The 16,793-nt window shown below is 42.0% G+C and overlaps 1 protein-coding gene across 8 annotated transcripts in view; it reads left to right on the top strand.

Annotated features, from left to right (window-relative positions):
* LOC147008839 (plasma membrane calcium-transporting ATPase 2-like) overlaps positions 1-16,793 on the top strand; it is a 174,206-nt gene that overhangs the window by 110,701 nt on the left and 46,712 nt on the right. For all 8 annotated transcript variants that reach the window (XM_085864280.1, XM_085864281.1, XM_085864283.1 and 5 more), the window contains 5 exons: positions 939-1,085; positions 2,169-2,383; positions 2,655-2,897; positions 7,349-7,590; positions 12,665-12,899. In XM_085864280.1, coding sequence (XP_085720406.1) covers positions 939-1,085; positions 2,169-2,383; positions 2,655-2,897; positions 7,349-7,590; positions 12,665-12,899 — 1,082 coding nt within the window. The remainder of the gene's footprint in view (positions 1-938; positions 1,086-2,168; positions 2,384-2,654; positions 2,898-7,348; positions 7,591-12,664; positions 12,900-16,793) is intronic.

A 16,793-nucleotide genomic window follows, 5' to 3' on the forward strand; every position in this document is an offset into this window, starting at 1 on the left:
GCCGGATCCTATGAAAACTGTCGGAGAAGATAGACTTTGAATGAACCCTGGTCGAAAACAATAAAAAAACGAAGTTCGTTATATCTCAGAGAATATGAGTCAGATATACATAAAACTGGTAGGGTAGGTTCATGGTATGTCCTAGTTATGTGTGAAAAAGAACCGTTGCTATGGACCCCTCCGTTGCCTAGCAACGGCTGAAAAACCTCTAAATGTGGGGGTATTTTAACGAAAAAACAATCTGCAGCATTAACCCTTGAAGCAAGAATCATGAATTTTCTTGTGCTTAATCCTCAGGTCATTCCCCATCGAACAGGCCCATCACGTCAGGTTCTATTGGGTAGTCGACTACCCATGTCTGCCTACCAGCTTGTATATATATATATATATATATATATATATATATATATGTGCGTGTGTATATATATATATATATATATATATATATATATATATATATATATATATATATATATATATATATATATATATATATATATATGTGTGTGTGTGTGTGTGTGTGTGTGTGTGTGTGTGTGTGTGTGTGTGTGTGTGTGTGTGTGTGTGTATATATATATATATATATATATATATATATATATATATATATATATATATATATATATATATATATATAACTTTCCTTAAATGGATAATCTTCATACCAGGTCAGTCTTGTGTTATATGAAACTTTCGTCTTAGTTATTTGCCCACAATATGTTGATTGATACATGAAAATAAGTTATGCTTGCAATTTTAAAGACCAGTTCATTCTGATGCCCTCTTTCCCTTTCCCCACAAGTGTATTAGCTGTAAAAGACTTGTTGTTTGTTTTAGCATTTTCAAGCACATATGTGCCACCTCAAACTATCCTTTTGGGGAATAGTGGACCAATATACCAGCCTATGAAAACTACCTCTCCACCTTTCCATACCCAGGTACAGCTGATGGAGCCGCCATTGAGATGCAGCCCCTAAAAAGCCCCGAGAGCTTTGATTGCAAGGAAAAGAAGAAGGTACCCAAAAAGGACAAGTCAGTATTACAGGGAAAGCTTACAAAGTTGGCCGTCCAGATAGGCAAAGCAGGTAAGCTGCTGTGAAATGGATTCAACAAACCGCTATGTTTAGTTATTGGTGAGCGTAACACCTTGATATGGCCTCAAAGGCACTGCTGACACGAACATGGTCTACAGACAGCATGAAATCCAGTGCATTTGCATTCTAGACCTTTAAACAAGCAGTACAATTACTTGGACATTTACTTTCTTTGGTTTGCTAGAATGAAGGTCAATATACATTATTTTATCAGCTATTCCATTAATTTTTGTTGCCATAACTTTTACAGACTCTTGTAAGATATATAATTTTGTTGCTGGCAGGCCACAATGTCTGAGGATCCATTAGTATCACCTCCATGGATTTGCAGTTATGTGGTGACAAGAATATAATGGATGGTTTGTGATGAGTCATAATTTTACCTTGTCATAGTTTTCTTAGTTTGCATCAGCTCAGGAGGGAAATTAGGCAAGTTTGGAAGCACCGACTTGGGAAAAATGTTTTAATTAATGCTTTTGATCCAACACTTTCTTCATTCCTGGCTTTCACAGGGCATATCATCCCGTCTATGCTTTTACGCCTCTGCCAATTAATTATTCTCCCATGCATTTTCTTCCTCATTTTGCAATAAGGATTAAAACATTTTTTTTTTACAGTATCTAAGGGCTCATTGTGGAGCTGCCATACATATAGACATCTCTCACTGCACAAACAGACGAACACACAAGACACGACACAGGGTTGTTAGGCAAGACAAACTCAGCCACTGAGCTTGGGGGAAGTGTCGTCACTTATCGGAGAACTCTGGGTACCAGCGACGTCACAACAATGGCGCTGCCCTTCTCACTGTACTCTGTGGGCCAAACTATGGGGATTGTCCATGCTCTTGTCTTTTCAAATGCTGAAAGTCAAGTCAGAAATTGTGAAAAAATAATATAATTGTTCGAACTTTCACGACGAATAATTAATTCATCATTCATTATTAATCGTTCCAATGGCCCAATGCTCAACGCCTTCCCAACCAATATGGGTTTTAATGAGATGAGGCGTCCCGTAAGCAAAATTCCCTCCCGAGTTTCTGTTTCTCTCTCCCACACAATGTGTCGAACGTAGGCCTCGTGATGTCATCGATCACGGTTGTCATCCTCATCGTCTACTTTTGTATCAATACTTTCTGGATCCAGAAGCAACCATGGCTGGCGAACTGCACACCCGTGTACATCCAATACTTCGTCAAGTTCTTCATCATCGGTGTCACGGTGCTGGTTGTTGCCGTGCCAGAGGGACTACCCCTTGCTGTCACCATCTCTCTCGCCTACTCTGTCAAGGTCTCTGGATAAACTGTTTTGTTGAAAATCTATACGGATCGTTGGTAGAATAGCTGATGGTAGAGTGGAATTATATATTTGCGAAATGATGTCATAGCCATAAAATGTCTTTGCATTTGCCTCATGTACACCTGTAAAAGATGCTTAATTTAGACTTGTTTGTCTGATATGATCCAACAATTATATATCGTGCATAATGTTTATTAAGTATCGCTATTTGTTCCTGTGAATTAACGTTTTGCTAAATCCTTCCTCCAATACATCCTCACAGAAAATGATGAAGGACAACAACTTGGTGCGACACCTGGATGCTTGTGAAACCATGGGGAACGCCACAGCTATCTGCTCAGACAAGACCGGAACACTGACTACTAACCGTATGACGGTGGTGCAGGTGTTCCTTGGGGACAACCATCACCGTGACATCTCCAAGGCCTGCACAAGTCCTGTGGGCCTACTTGATATGCTCACACAAGGAATCGCTATTAACAGTGCCTACACGACCAAGATCATGGTTAGACTTTGCCTGTCTCCCACCTGTTGCACAAACTTTGGGATCCTCATACATATTGCTGTTAGCGAATGCATATTGGACTGGGGTTCTATTCCAAATTCATCCCTCTGGTTGCATCACGACTGAAGCATGGCTTTACTTCTGATGTAGTGCACCTGCACATTCGAGCAATAATTTTTAATTTGTTCAGTGTGCCAGCGAACTCACCTACTCTGCGAAAGACTGACCGTGGGATCTTTGACGTACACCAACTAATGCTGGCAGATTGGTTGCCAAGTTTAACGTCCATCCTAGGACGGCACACACATTCATGAATCACCCTGCCTGTGAAACACCAGGATGACAGGACATTGGAACCCAGGCGAGACGGATCAGAGGCGAATGCCATGTAGGTTTTCAGAATATAGACAGTTGAACGTATTCAAGCAATTGCAAAATATTTTTGGCTTGGACTGATACGGTCTGAGAGTGCAACTTGTTCAGTAACCATCACTGTTGGTTCTCCAGACTTGGGCAACATTACGAGGTTATGTTACTCTTTGACTTTGCAAATTCAGGGTGTTTCATAAAAAGTGGACTATTTGAACGTTTTATTGTCGGAAAATTACAAAAGGTAGCAAGATCAGTGATGGATTGATGAAAAGCATACACCCTGCCATTTTCAAATCACTCATATTGCTTGTAATTGACATTTTCAATGTGTGCTCCACCTCTGTTCAAGCAAGCTTTGATCCTGACTCCGAAATTTTCTACAACTCATGTGCAAGTGGCTGGAGTGGTAGCCTGATGGAAGTCCTCCACTTCCTGTTTCAGGACAGCCAAGGTTTGAGGTTTGTTGGCGTAAACTTGACCTTTGGCAGCATTCCTAAAAAAAAAATCCATCCAATGGATTCAAATCCAGGCTGTGGGGTGCCAACTAAGGTACTGTGCCCAGGCTGATGACATGATTTCCAAACAGCTGATGGAGCAAGTCAATGGTTTCACCTGCAGTGTGCGGTGGGGCACCATCCTGCATGGACCATGCAAGTCTGGGAAGGAGACAGTAGTTGAGCGAGATCAGCATGAATCGGCATAAGACCTCGTGGTACCATTTGCCGTTGACTGTCACCATCTTACCATTGGTATTCTTGAACCAATACGGTCCCAACATATCCCATCTGGCATTCAATGCACAGAAGCAAGTGGACTTGGGGCCCTTGAGAAACATCTCAGACACCTCAGGAGGTTCAGTAGCCCAGAAGGTGTTGTTGTAATTGTCGATAGCCCCATTCAAATAGAAGTATGCTTCATTACTGAAACACAAGGAGTTGATCCAATTTGGGTACCTTTCCATTCGGTCACTAAACCAATCACACATTGTTCCTCGGCTTCCCATGTCATTCAGAGTTAGTTTATGCCATACAGATATGACGTAAGGGTAGAGCTCGAGTTCAGAAGTGAGAATGTGCCACAAAGAATGAAGCTGAGATCGCCAGTTCTCAAGAATGCCAACAGTGGGATTCCTAAGAACTTTTGATCATAGAATCTCTCACAAGATCAATGTTCCCTAGGTCTTTGGTAACACTTGGTGGGAAGCCACTGTTGCCTTTATTTTGATTTCTCACTCTTCCATGTGCCTGGAAGTCCTCCACAAACTGCTGAATGCCCCCATTGGAAGGCCCACTACGGGTGTAAACATTGTAATGACAATATCGTGGCACACCTGCACATCGGATTTCGTCTCAAACCACAAAGTCACGATTTTCACTTGTTGTTCCACTGTGAACACCATAGTTGATGTAGGATCCGACTGACTACTAGATAGAAATGGCACAGCACCACCACCATAACCTGCAAGAGAGAAGGGTTTAGCGTTAGAAACGAAACAATATCAGGCTGCTCAAATAGTCCACTTTTCTTGAAACACCCTGTAAGGAACCAAAACAGTGGTTCTGAAGGAGCAGTTCTATTAATCCTGCAATTATTTTCGAGGGGGTGTTCAGCCTTCTGTGTTCTGTGCAATGTTGGCATTAAATAATCACGTGATATCTTTATCAAAGAGCTTCCTGGCCAAGTATGAAGTTGTCTTTTTTGGTCGAACGTAGCGTTGAACACCGTACTTCATCAGTACCCTTCCTGGTCTGGAGCTGCCTTAAAAGTTGAATGAGGCTCCATGTGGAAAGCTTTTAATGACAGATCATATTAGGATATTCTTGGTGTCATGATTATTACCCCTGCCCCAAAGGTAGATGGAGGTTATGTTTTCACCGGTGTCTGACAGTCTGTTTGTTTGTCTGTCTGCCTGAGTGTGAGAAGGATATCTCAAAAGCTTGTAGACGGATTCAGGAGGAAACTTGGTGGACAGATTGGGTGTGTGACAAGGACTAATTGATTAAATTTTTGTGAAGATCCGGATCTGGATCCGAGAATGAAAAAATTTCTTTTAAAGTGATTCTTCACAATTGAGAGATGGGGCCAAAAACGATATTATAGCATGTTATTTCAAAAAGTTGTGGACGAGTTATGACAAAACTAGGTGGATGTGTTTGTTCGATGACGAGGACAAGCCGATTCGATGTGATTTTGGTTCAGGTACGAATCCAGATCCGGCCTATCAGTGGGATACAAAACGTAAACTGTTCAGACTGGTTCAGGTAAATGCTCTACCAAGTGTCATTCTAGTTACTCTCACCAGAGGAGAGGCTATTGCATTTGGGTCCTTCTATTTGCCTGTCTGTTTGTTTTTTGCACAGAGCATGAGTATGTATATTACATGAGATCCTTTACACCCAAAGACCCTTAAAGACCCATTAAGATCATGAAGACCCCTAAAATTATTAAGACCCCTTAAGACCCATAAAACCCTTTTAGAGCCTTTAGAACCATAAGACCCTTTGAGACCCCTAAGATCATTTTAAACCCTAAGACGCGAAAAGACCACGAATAACCTTTCCAACTCCAACACCCTTTAAGACCCCTAAAACCCTATATACCCCTAAAATCCAAAGACCATTTTGACCCCGGAGACCTTTTTGACCCTGATTAGCCTTTAAGATTACTAACACCTTTTAACACCCCAAAGACCCTTTTGACTTCTAATACCCTTTAACACTCCTAAAACCCTTTAGACCCCTAAGACCCTGATTAGCCTTTAAGACTCCAAACACCCTTTAATACCCCAAAGACCCTGAAGTCCCCTATTACACTTTAGACCCCTACAACCTTTTAGGCGCTTCAGACCCCTATGACCGTGAAGATGCCTAATCGTTTTTATAACCCCCTAAAACACTTTAAGACCCCCTAACACCATTTAAGACTCCTCAGACCTTTTAGACCCTTTAAAACCTGAACACCCTTTAAGACCCCAAAGACCTTGAAGACCACTAAGATATTTAAGACCCCCTAACATGCTTTAAGACCACAAATACCCTGAAAATCCATATGACACTTTAGACCCATAAGGCACTTAAGACCTCTAAGACCCTGAATGACCCTTTATATCCCTAAAGAGCCTTTTTATCCCTAAGACCTATTAGACCCCTGAGACCCTTTTTATCTCTAAGACCCCTAATACCCTTAAGATTCCAAAGACCCTAAAGATCCCTAATACCCTTTAAGGCCCTTTTAGACTCATTATGACCCTAAGACCCCATATACTTTGTTACACCTTTTGGAACACTTGGACATCTTAGTCCATTTAGAACCATGAAAACCATCATACTCCTTTCTACCCTTTAGACCTTCACACTTTTTAGACCTTTTTATTTCTTGAAGACCCCTTTGACCTTTATACCCTTTTCCTACGTTTTTGGATCGTTTCGACCCCTTCAGACAATTCCAAGACTTTAGACCTTAAACTTCATCCTTTAGACTCCTTCAACCTTTTAAGACCTTTAAGACACTTTCGACCATTTTGACCATTTAGACCTTTTCCGACCTTTCCACTTTTAGACCTTCAGATCATTACAACTTTTCAGACCTTTGACCTTTACACATTTACAAGTAGACCATTAAGACTTTTCATTTGCAATCGATGACCTTTCATTTCATACATCCTTCCATATATTTGCCATACAAAACAAGTCCTGACGAGGGTCTGCAATCTCCGATTGCTCTTTCATGTTGTTATTGTTATTGCACAGCTATATTATGTTTATGCGTTGCCACCATGCAATTTATAATTAAATGTCCCAACTTTCAAATAAATAACACTCTTTATGGGTGTAACTTAATCTTGATAGGAAGAAGATGGCTGAACCTTGTTGAGATTCACATGTTAAATAGAGCCAAACCTGCTTGAAGGAAATTGTAGGTAATTTTAAAATATCCTTATTTAGGAAATTCCTCTGGATGTCTCATGCTTTTGTACAAAATATTATAAGCACAGATTGGTGACAACATTTGTACATTGTCTAATATTAAATCCACACATTGTCCAAACATTCTGCGACATCTGTTCTCCTTGCTTTCAGGCTCCGGAGCGGGAAGGAGGACTTCCACGGCAAGTTGGGAACAAGACAGAGTGTGCACTTTTAGGCCTAGTCCAAAATGTAGGCCGTGACTACCAGGCGGTCCGTGACGCCATGCCTGAGGAGCAGTTGTATAAAGTGTACACATTCAACTCGGTACGGAAATCCATGAGTACCATCATACGCGTGGCTGGGGGAGGTTTTCGCCTCTACAGTAAGGGAGCTTCAGAGATTCTTCTCAAAAAGTAAGCTGGCCTTTCATCTGATGTTTTCTACTTACAATATATATCCTTTTTTTTTTTTCAATCTGCCCTCTTTATCACTTCACCACTTTGGGGGTCATTCATATGACTAGGGAGGAGGAGGAGGGTGGGGAAGTAAATTATAAAATAATTTGTTTAATAAATTGGGCGAAGGAAATGAGAAACAAGAGCGAGATTGCTTTGTAATACACGTCCCCTTCCGGCGTGATATTTTCTTCGTCCAAAAAGGGCATAACTCTGTGAAAAACTGATGGAAACGCCCTGAAACTCGAACTTATTCTGTAACTTGTCATAATAAAGTCAGGTACCAAGTTTCAGTCGAATATGTTAAAGGGTTTGGGGGGAAAAAAAAGTCTGAAAAATCCCAGGTGGGACGAACGGACAGACAGACGGAGAGCAAACTTATCGTCCCCTCCGGTGAAGCCAGTAGTGGACTATCTAGGAATCAGGTAGCAAGAGGGATTGGTAAGTGGGATTGGAGGCAAAGGGGATGTATGGTGCATACAGTCATGGTTATAAACATGCCAACATTTTTGTATAAACATCTGCAGATGATCTCTGACATGGTAATACGTCGCTTAATGCTGCCCCGCAGAACACTGATTTGTTTTTGAGCTCTTTGTCCTGGAGAAAATTTTTACTGAAGAAAAAATAAATCAGGAAAATCCTTAACACGCAACACTTGCTGGGTAAACACACCCACCGCCATTGGTACATCCGCCACCGAAGGTGGTTATGTTTTCACTCCTGTCTGTCTGTGAACAGGATATCTCAAAAGATTGTGGACGGATTCGGACAAAATTTGGTGGAGAGGTTGTTTGTGTGTGTGACATGAATGAATTGATTAGATTTTGGTGAAGATCTGGATCCAGATAGTACAATTTTTATAATGATTCTTCATTATTGAGAGGTCAGGCCTAAACAATATGTTGCACTATATCTCAAAAACGTTATGGACGGATTTGCACGAAACTTGGTGGATAGGTAGGGTGTGACAAGGACGACTCAATTCGATTTTGGAGAAGATGTGAATCCAGATCAGGATGCAAGAATTTTTAATGTTTTTTTAGTGGTACTTCATCATTGAGAGATGGGGCCAAAAACTGTTTCGTTTATTTTTTTTTTAAAACAAATAAGCACTGACAACAAATACAGTGTCCACTTATACCATGAAAATGGTACAAAAGTGGCTGGGGAAGAATTTGACTGCAGTGTCATCCACCGGACGAAGAACATGCCTTCTGCGGTTTCAGTGTGTACCCACCCTCTTCCCCACGGGTGTCATTTTGTGGTTGCCATTAGCTAAACACAAGCTCGTCCGTCTTTTGATAATTGCCGTTGGCTAATACCACCTCTTACACCTCACACCAAGTGTTCCACTACCCCTCTGAGCTACCTAGATACCCACAAACCGGTCCAATCCGGATGGGTGTTTTTTAGGAGACACCATCTCCTTACTAGATGGTCTTTGGCTCCCAAAGGGAGCTCATCCGCCATTTTTGTGAGGTGCTGTTTTTAGTTCTGGCAAGGTGTCACAGTCACCCTTCCCATTAGCAAAGCCAGTGAGGAGTGTCGGTTGAGTCGCTGACAACCCAACCATGCTGCAGGTAGCACTAGGTTACATGTTACCAGTGGCAGTCCCAAAAGACTGACATGACAGTATATATAGAATGATATTTCAAAAAGTTGTGGATGAGTTGGTTAGGTGACAAGAACAAGGCAATTCAATTCTGGTTCAGGTCTGGATCCAGATCCGGCCTCTCAGTGGGATACAAAATGTAAGCTGTTGAGCCTGGCAGAGGTATGCGCTCTACCGAGTTCCATTGTCATCTATACTGTCTGCATATGATCTGAGCCAATCAGTGCTGTGTTTACTCCACCTTCGTTTTGCAGCAGAATATGCCTGATCCTCCCACGTCGTCTCCCATCACTGCCATGTAGGAGGTGTCGGAGCAGAGTAGGAGCGATGGCAATTATTCTTTTTATCGATTTTTGCACATATTTTATGTTTTTGTTAATACTTACTGATGTAATTAAAATAATTATTAGCTCACCTGGACTTTAGCCAGGTGAGCTTATACTATTGAGCAGGGTCCGTAGGTTAGTGAGTCAGTCAGTCAGTCAGTTCGTAAACACTTCAGCTATTATAAATCGCTTGAACCAAACACACGATTTTGATGAAACTTGCCCACAAGCTTTATATCTGATGCCTAACAAAGGTGTATTGACCGCATCAAAATCTGCTGTCATAAAGGGAGTCTATGGGGGGGGGGGGTTGACCCCTCCCCCATTATCGGTATTTGCTCTCCTCTCCACGACGACACACACAATTTCGATAAAACTTGACCACAACCTTCATCAAGGGTAATGTACCTAAGTCTGTTCACGGCATTAAAATTTCAGGGTCAACAGTTTGAGTGACTGTTGTTTCTGATCCAGGTGAGCTTTCATCCACACGGTCCTCTTTTTATTTTTATGTCTCCGCTGATGAAGTCACCAGAGGCGTTTTGTTTTCGCATTGTCTGTCCATGCTAATTTTCTCTGTTTTCTCTGCAACGCTTATCCGATTGACACAGATTTTTCACCATAGTTGTGACTACTCATGTCGACTGTTTTGAATCATAACCATTATATCATAGGTCACGTGGTGTGGCAGCCATGTTCGAAAAAAGGAAAAATTTGGCCCTCTATATCTCCGAAACTGCCCCATGGAAAAAATGAAAGTTGGCACGTGTGAAGAATTCCTCATGGGAAACAAGTGATTTTTTGATTATGTCATAAGTGGCTTCATTATGACGTCATGATTGCACATGTCGAACGCTTTATCCGATTAGTATGAAAAATTTTGAGTCATCTACTGCTAAATTGCATGGTGGGGGTGGGGGGGAAAAATTGATGATGTCATCGATCATTTGGTTTGGTTGCCATATTGTTAACATAAAAACCTTTAAAAATCTCCGAAACAGTTGTACATATCATGGCAAAACTTTGCAGGTATGATCGCCTATCCATAAGGAACAAAAAGTTTCCTACCTATGACGTCATACGTCACATGGTTTGACAAATATGATTTTTTGAAGAAGAAATCTTTAAAACATCTTCTCCAGAATGGCTTGACAGGTTGATGGGGAAACTTTACCCACGTGTTCCCCATGCCTTGGGGACATCAGCGTGTTCACAAATAATTAATAGGTCACATGGTCTTGCAGCATCTCTTGAACCTCTTCATCAATCGATGTGAAACGTCACAATTAGGATCTAGTCGTCATGTGGAATATATATATATTTTTTAAATTTCAACCTTATCGGATGCATGGTCTGGCAGCCAGAATTATTTAATATTTTGAACTTGGGTTCAGGGATTTAAATCAAACTTGGTACAAGTATGTGTAATGATGTGATTATGTGGTCAGAGAGGCACATCTGGTGATGTCAGAGATTGCCCTTCTAGTTATTTATAAAATAATGTTTACTATCTGTATTATTATTAGTGCTATTACCAATACCCCAATGAAGCCCTCGTATAACCCTCATGTATGAGATATAACACTGTCGGGAATGTGTCTCGGTGTAAACAATGGTACTCCTTTTAGTGCATTTTCGATTAGCGCTCTCTTTTCCAGGAATGCATCCTGAATGTTAAGTGAGGTATTACCGTACTCCTCCACCCCTTCGTGCTTCCACAATTTTGGACATATATTACCAGTACATGAAATATAAGGTTGAGGTTACTGATGTCGATGAAAATGGCTTTCATGTCCATGAGTATTTTCCTCCATCATTAGAGATCATCGATACATGTTATTGATGGTTGGGCCCGTTGGGGTACTTACATTTTATCCATGTTCACGATCATATCAATTCCATGTTCATCCTTAAAGATGTAGGTGCTTTCTTAAATAGACAAGCACACAGTTCATTGGTGGAATTTGTATAATCAGTAAGTGCAGGTAAAAAAAAAAAACACAGAAATCTCTTCTTTTTATCGTTCTTATGTGCACACAATCTCGGCTCATGGGAGAGCGAGGAGACAGCAGGAAAAAAAGGCAACAAATTGGCAGTGGTAAAGCAGCTTGTTCTGAATACAAAATCAAAGCTCATGAAATATCCAGGTAAGTGACTGAGAAGAATGAGCAGAGAGAGAGAGAGAGGTGTGGAGTAAACCTGCAAAGTAAGAGTTGTGCAATGTACACCAGAATCAAATACATAGGATTTGGTTAGGAAGGGTTAATAAGGGTATAAATTATATGTGGTAGGAATGAGGGATAAACTTGAGATGATGGTGGACCACCAAATTGAAGCGCTGAAGGTAAGGCCGTAAGGGTGAGATGGAACAGACTCAGAAAGATAGTTCCATAATCGGGAGAAAAGAGAAACAAAAGAGTGGAGGTGGGAAGGAAGTCTGGATTTTGGGAGTTGAAGCACCATGGAATTACTGGGAAAATGAGCTGAGGAGGGTCGGCAAGCTGAAAGAGCAGAGGAGGTTAAAAAAAAAAACGCAAGGAGTCCACCAAATAATTAATAGATCACAAATCTGCGACATGAGAGTAATAGTCTTTATGCTTCAGTCTCATCATGGAAGATGCCAATAATGTTGAGAGTGTTTCATTCCAGAATATCAAGGAGAGAGATATGAAGGATGGTGCTCGTCCATAAGGGAGAGAAGTAGAGTTTACAATGGATGACTTGCAATAATGGAGGAGAACCAGTCCGCAATTGGTGTCGGAAGCCAGCTCAGCTGTGTGGTCATTCCAGACAAGGTTGTGGCTGATAGTGAGGCTTGGGGATTCATGAGTCTGAACCTCATCGATTAGATGACCATGGAAATTGATGGGAGGGGGGAGGGGGGTCGTTTGATCCTTCAGGAGTGATAGGGTGAGACTGTGAGATTTTCTAGTACAGTATAAACACATGTTACATTTGTTAGATACAATATAATAACTTCCAAATCAGCAGAGCGCAATGCAACTTCAAGTATCGATTCAGATACTTATCAATTCCTCCCATTACCACTATCTACAAAGAAACAGAACTCCTGATGTGCCTTGGCCTGCAGGTGTTGCAAGACCCTGGGAGCTGATGGTGAGCCTCGGGTTTTCCGCCATCGTGACCGTGAGGAGGTTGTGCGTAAGGTTGTGGATCCAATGGCTAGCGATGGCCTGCGCACCATCTGCATTGCTTACCGGGACTTTCCTGCTCAGCCTGCGCCAGACTGGGAGGACGAGGGCGGCATTGTGAATGAACTGACCTGCATCGCTGTTGTGGGAATCGAGGATCCAGTGAGATCGGAGGTAATTTGATGGTTTGCTGAAGTTTTGCCGATTGCGACACAAATCAAAAATCTTCAGGTTTGCTGTGATGCTTCATAAGGCTACTTTTACTTCGAATCGAAGGCTACGAGTCATGGCATAAGAAATGGCGTGTCGGGCCTGCTGTGTCTCTGAGCACTGTGTGTAATTTTTGTTGAAGGAAACATACCTCCTTGGAGGTTGCTTAGCTGGAGAATAGATTGACACTGGGCCTGATGAAATGTTCTGCAGTTGTCCAGGAACATTACACTTTCCAGTGGCGTATCTTTGACTATGAACTAGGTCACTTCCATGCTGTGCATTTGTCCACGAATATTACACTTGACTCCTGTGGAATAACTTGAAAAATGAACCGGTAGATTCACATTTGATCTCACAACCAGTGGTAGAATAGGATGAGAGGGCCTCCATTAAAAACATTACAGCACCACAAACAAGTCGTGGTGCTTGAACAATGCCTGTACGGAACATCATTTGATGAGGCTTGTGATACAAATAGGTCTTTCAACTCATAAATGCCTGACAACCGATGATCCTTTGCCAAGGACCTTTTCTGCTGAATTTGTGCTTCATTAAGTTGGTCTCATGGGATGTACTTCAGTGGAATCATTGGCAGCAGACACAGGGATCCAGGTAACGTGCCCAAGTTTGTTAGCATGATGTAACTCACCCGACTGAGCTGAGAAAGAAAGTGAAACTGCCATCCTGGGATTCTACAAGTAAGTAATGATCATTATTTGCTGTTTTGTTTCAGATTTCATCACTTGACTTGATGGTGGCAGCAACTGGGGCTTATTCTTTAAATAATGGCTGCACTTAAGTTAATATCAAATACCAATTATGTTGTTTCACACCACAGTTATATTTTGTTTTCCCTGAGAGCTTCTCACAAAGATGGATTCTCAAGAAGAGTGCAGTTTCATGATGATGTACATGAAAGCGGACTGGCAGAATTGCCTAGAGGTGTGCACACTTTCCTCTGAGCCGTCTGTCCTCGGTTTGAATCCTGACCAAGCTATAAACTGTCACCCTGGTATTTCACAGGACGGGGTGGAATGATTCATCAATGTGTGTGCTGTCCTTCGGATGGACATTAAATCCGGTGCCCTGTCTGTCAGGATTCCCATGGTGTCCTTCGTGAAGAGTAGGCGAGCTATTGCTGGCATCTTGAACAAATTACAAATTCCTGCTCTCACCTACAGAGGGCACTGCATCAGCATTAAAGATGTGCCCCCAGCAAATGATGCTAACCCCTGCCATGTGTGCCTAGGAAGAAATGGGAAGAAGATGCATGAAACATCAATGCAGTACAGAAGTTCAGCACTCTTCGATGCAGTTGGTGCAGTTACTTTATCAGTGAAAACCATGTGAAGCCACTGCATGAACTCTCTCTCGTTGCAGCCTCAGTCAAACTCCCTCTCACCCCTTCCCCCCCCTCACCCCCCAGCTTTTTTATACAATGCCAAAAAAAAAAGAAAAAAAAAAAGAAGCCAGCTGCATCACTTCCCTAAACAAGCTGAGATTAATCCTTATTCCACATTTATTTTCTGCAGCTCTTCCTTTGGCAAAGTATCCTGCTCAAATAACTTTCCAGAACATTTTGCTATGAGTCATTATCCCCCTGGTCTGGTTCTTTTGTTACCAGTCATTGTCCCCCTTGTCTAGACCAATTGCTACCAGAGAGTGTGTCTCTTGTCTATACCTTTTATGACCAGTCAGTATCTCCCTGGTCAGGACTTATTACATTCAGACAGTGTGTCTCTTGTGTGGACCTTTTGTTACCAGTCATTGTCCCCCTTGTCTAGACCAATTGCTACCAGAGAGTGTGTCTCTTGTCTATACCTTTTATGACCAGTCAGTATCTCCCTGGTCAGGACTTATTACATTCAGACAGTGTGTCTCTTGTGTGGACCTTTTGTTACCAGTCATTGTCCCCCTTGTCTAGACCAATTGCTACCAGAGAGTGTGTCTCTTGTCTATACCTTTTATGACCAGTCAGTATCTCCCTGGTCAGGACTTATTACATTCAGACAGTGTGTCTCTTGTGTGGACCTTTTGTTACCAGTCATTGTCCCCCTTGTCTAGACCAATTGCTACCAGAGAGTGTGTCTCTTGTCTATACCTTTTATGACCAGTCAGTATCTCCCTGGTCAGGACTTATTACATTCAGACAGTGTGTCTCTTGTGTGGACCTTTTGTTACCAGTCAGTATCCCCCTTGTCTGGATCCTTTACAGCCAGTCAGTGTCCCCTGGTCTGGACTTTTTTTTTCTACAGCCAGTCAGTTTCCCCCTTGTCTGGACCTTTTACAGCTAGTCAGTGTCCCCCCTTGTCTGAACCTTATACAGCTAGTCCATGTTGCCCTTGTTTGGACCTTTTGCTACGAGTCAGTGTGCCCCTGGTCTTGACCTTTTACATCCAGGCAGTGTCACCCTTCGTCTGATAATTTTGCAGCCCAGGAGATGTTCCCCCAGTCTGGACAAGTGCACGACAATCAAGCTGCTAATGCAATGCACATTGTCAAACTGAATTCTACACAATAAAGGAAGGAATTCGAAAAGCAAAACAACAAATTCTAAATTAAACTTTAAAATGTGTGCAGGCGTGCGGTTGGATGAACACAAAATGCAACATGATGTTCACAAGCACTATAAACCAATACACATGCATTATGGTTAGTACCAAGTACAGAAAACAGTCTGAGCAAATCTCCGCTGTGCATTAATCTCAATTTGAGATATGATGAAGAGATAAAAATAAATTGCTCAAAGAACTTGCACATTGACAACACCAAAATAAACGACTGCTCAGGCTGCAGAAGTCGGACTACCGAGTACCGATGTATCAAAGTTCGTTCGTATGCAACAGAATGTTGCAAGTTAGCATCATTAGCTGAGGACATGTACATGGCTGTGCCTCTGATGCAGTGACCTCTCCTGATTATTGGAGAAATTTGTAATTTGTTCAGGGTGCCGACGATAACTCAGTAGGACAACCGTGGGATCTTTAACGTCCACCATGTGATGTCGACAAGACGGGACGCCCAGTTGAACATCCATCCAAGGGACGGCAACACGTTGATGAATCACCCTGCCTGTGCAACACCGGGATGACAGTTTATAGGTGGGTTGGGATTTGAACCCAGGCTCGACAGCATAGAGGCGAGTGGGCGTACGCAGCAAAGTGTGAGTTGTCTTTGAGGACAATAAACTATGAATTCCACTTTCTCATACTCACTTGTGTAAATCAAATATCCATGTTTGAGTGCTTTTCTGTATTACAGAGTCGAGGCTCCTGGAGGAGCTTCAACACGAAATGGATCAGGAAGTAACAGAAATAAAAGAACAGTGGAAAGAGAGGTGGGGTTAGGAAGAAACCCAACAACAGCTGGGTTGAGGGACAAAATAGAGCTTGACTTGGACAAATAAGGAATTTGGGGAAGAATGATGGCCAGGGGAGGACACAAGAGGTGAGCAAGATGGATACAGCCACAAACTCTCAATCACAGAAGTGGAAGGAAAAAGTGGAAACACGGAAAGAGGTGCATTTGGGGAGGGTTAACGGATTCAGAACAGATCGTGGTTGTGGATAACATGTCCCCGCTCTCAATTGTTGTCTCCTTCCTCTGGATAAGCAGATCCAAAATCCTCTTAGAATTCACTTAATCATTTGTATCGTTAAAAAAAAAAACTCCAATAAGTTTCGATGACCTATAAACAAGTCTCGTTAAACAGATGCTTCCACCACAAATATTTTTGTGTACAGAGTCGAGGCTCATAGAAGAGCTGGAACACAGAACAGAACAGAAAGTAAAGAGTGGGAAAGGGGGAAACAAATGAGTGGAGGTGAGCTGTCTCTGTGCAAAATCTGACATGTG

This window comes from Eptatretus burgeri, chromosome 18, assembly GCF_056783735.1.
Source record: "Eptatretus burgeri isolate ZD-2024b chromosome 18, Ebu_testis_v1, whole genome shotgun sequence".
Lineage (NCBI taxonomy): Eukaryota > Metazoa > Chordata > Myxini > Myxiniformes > Myxinidae > Eptatretus > Eptatretus burgeri.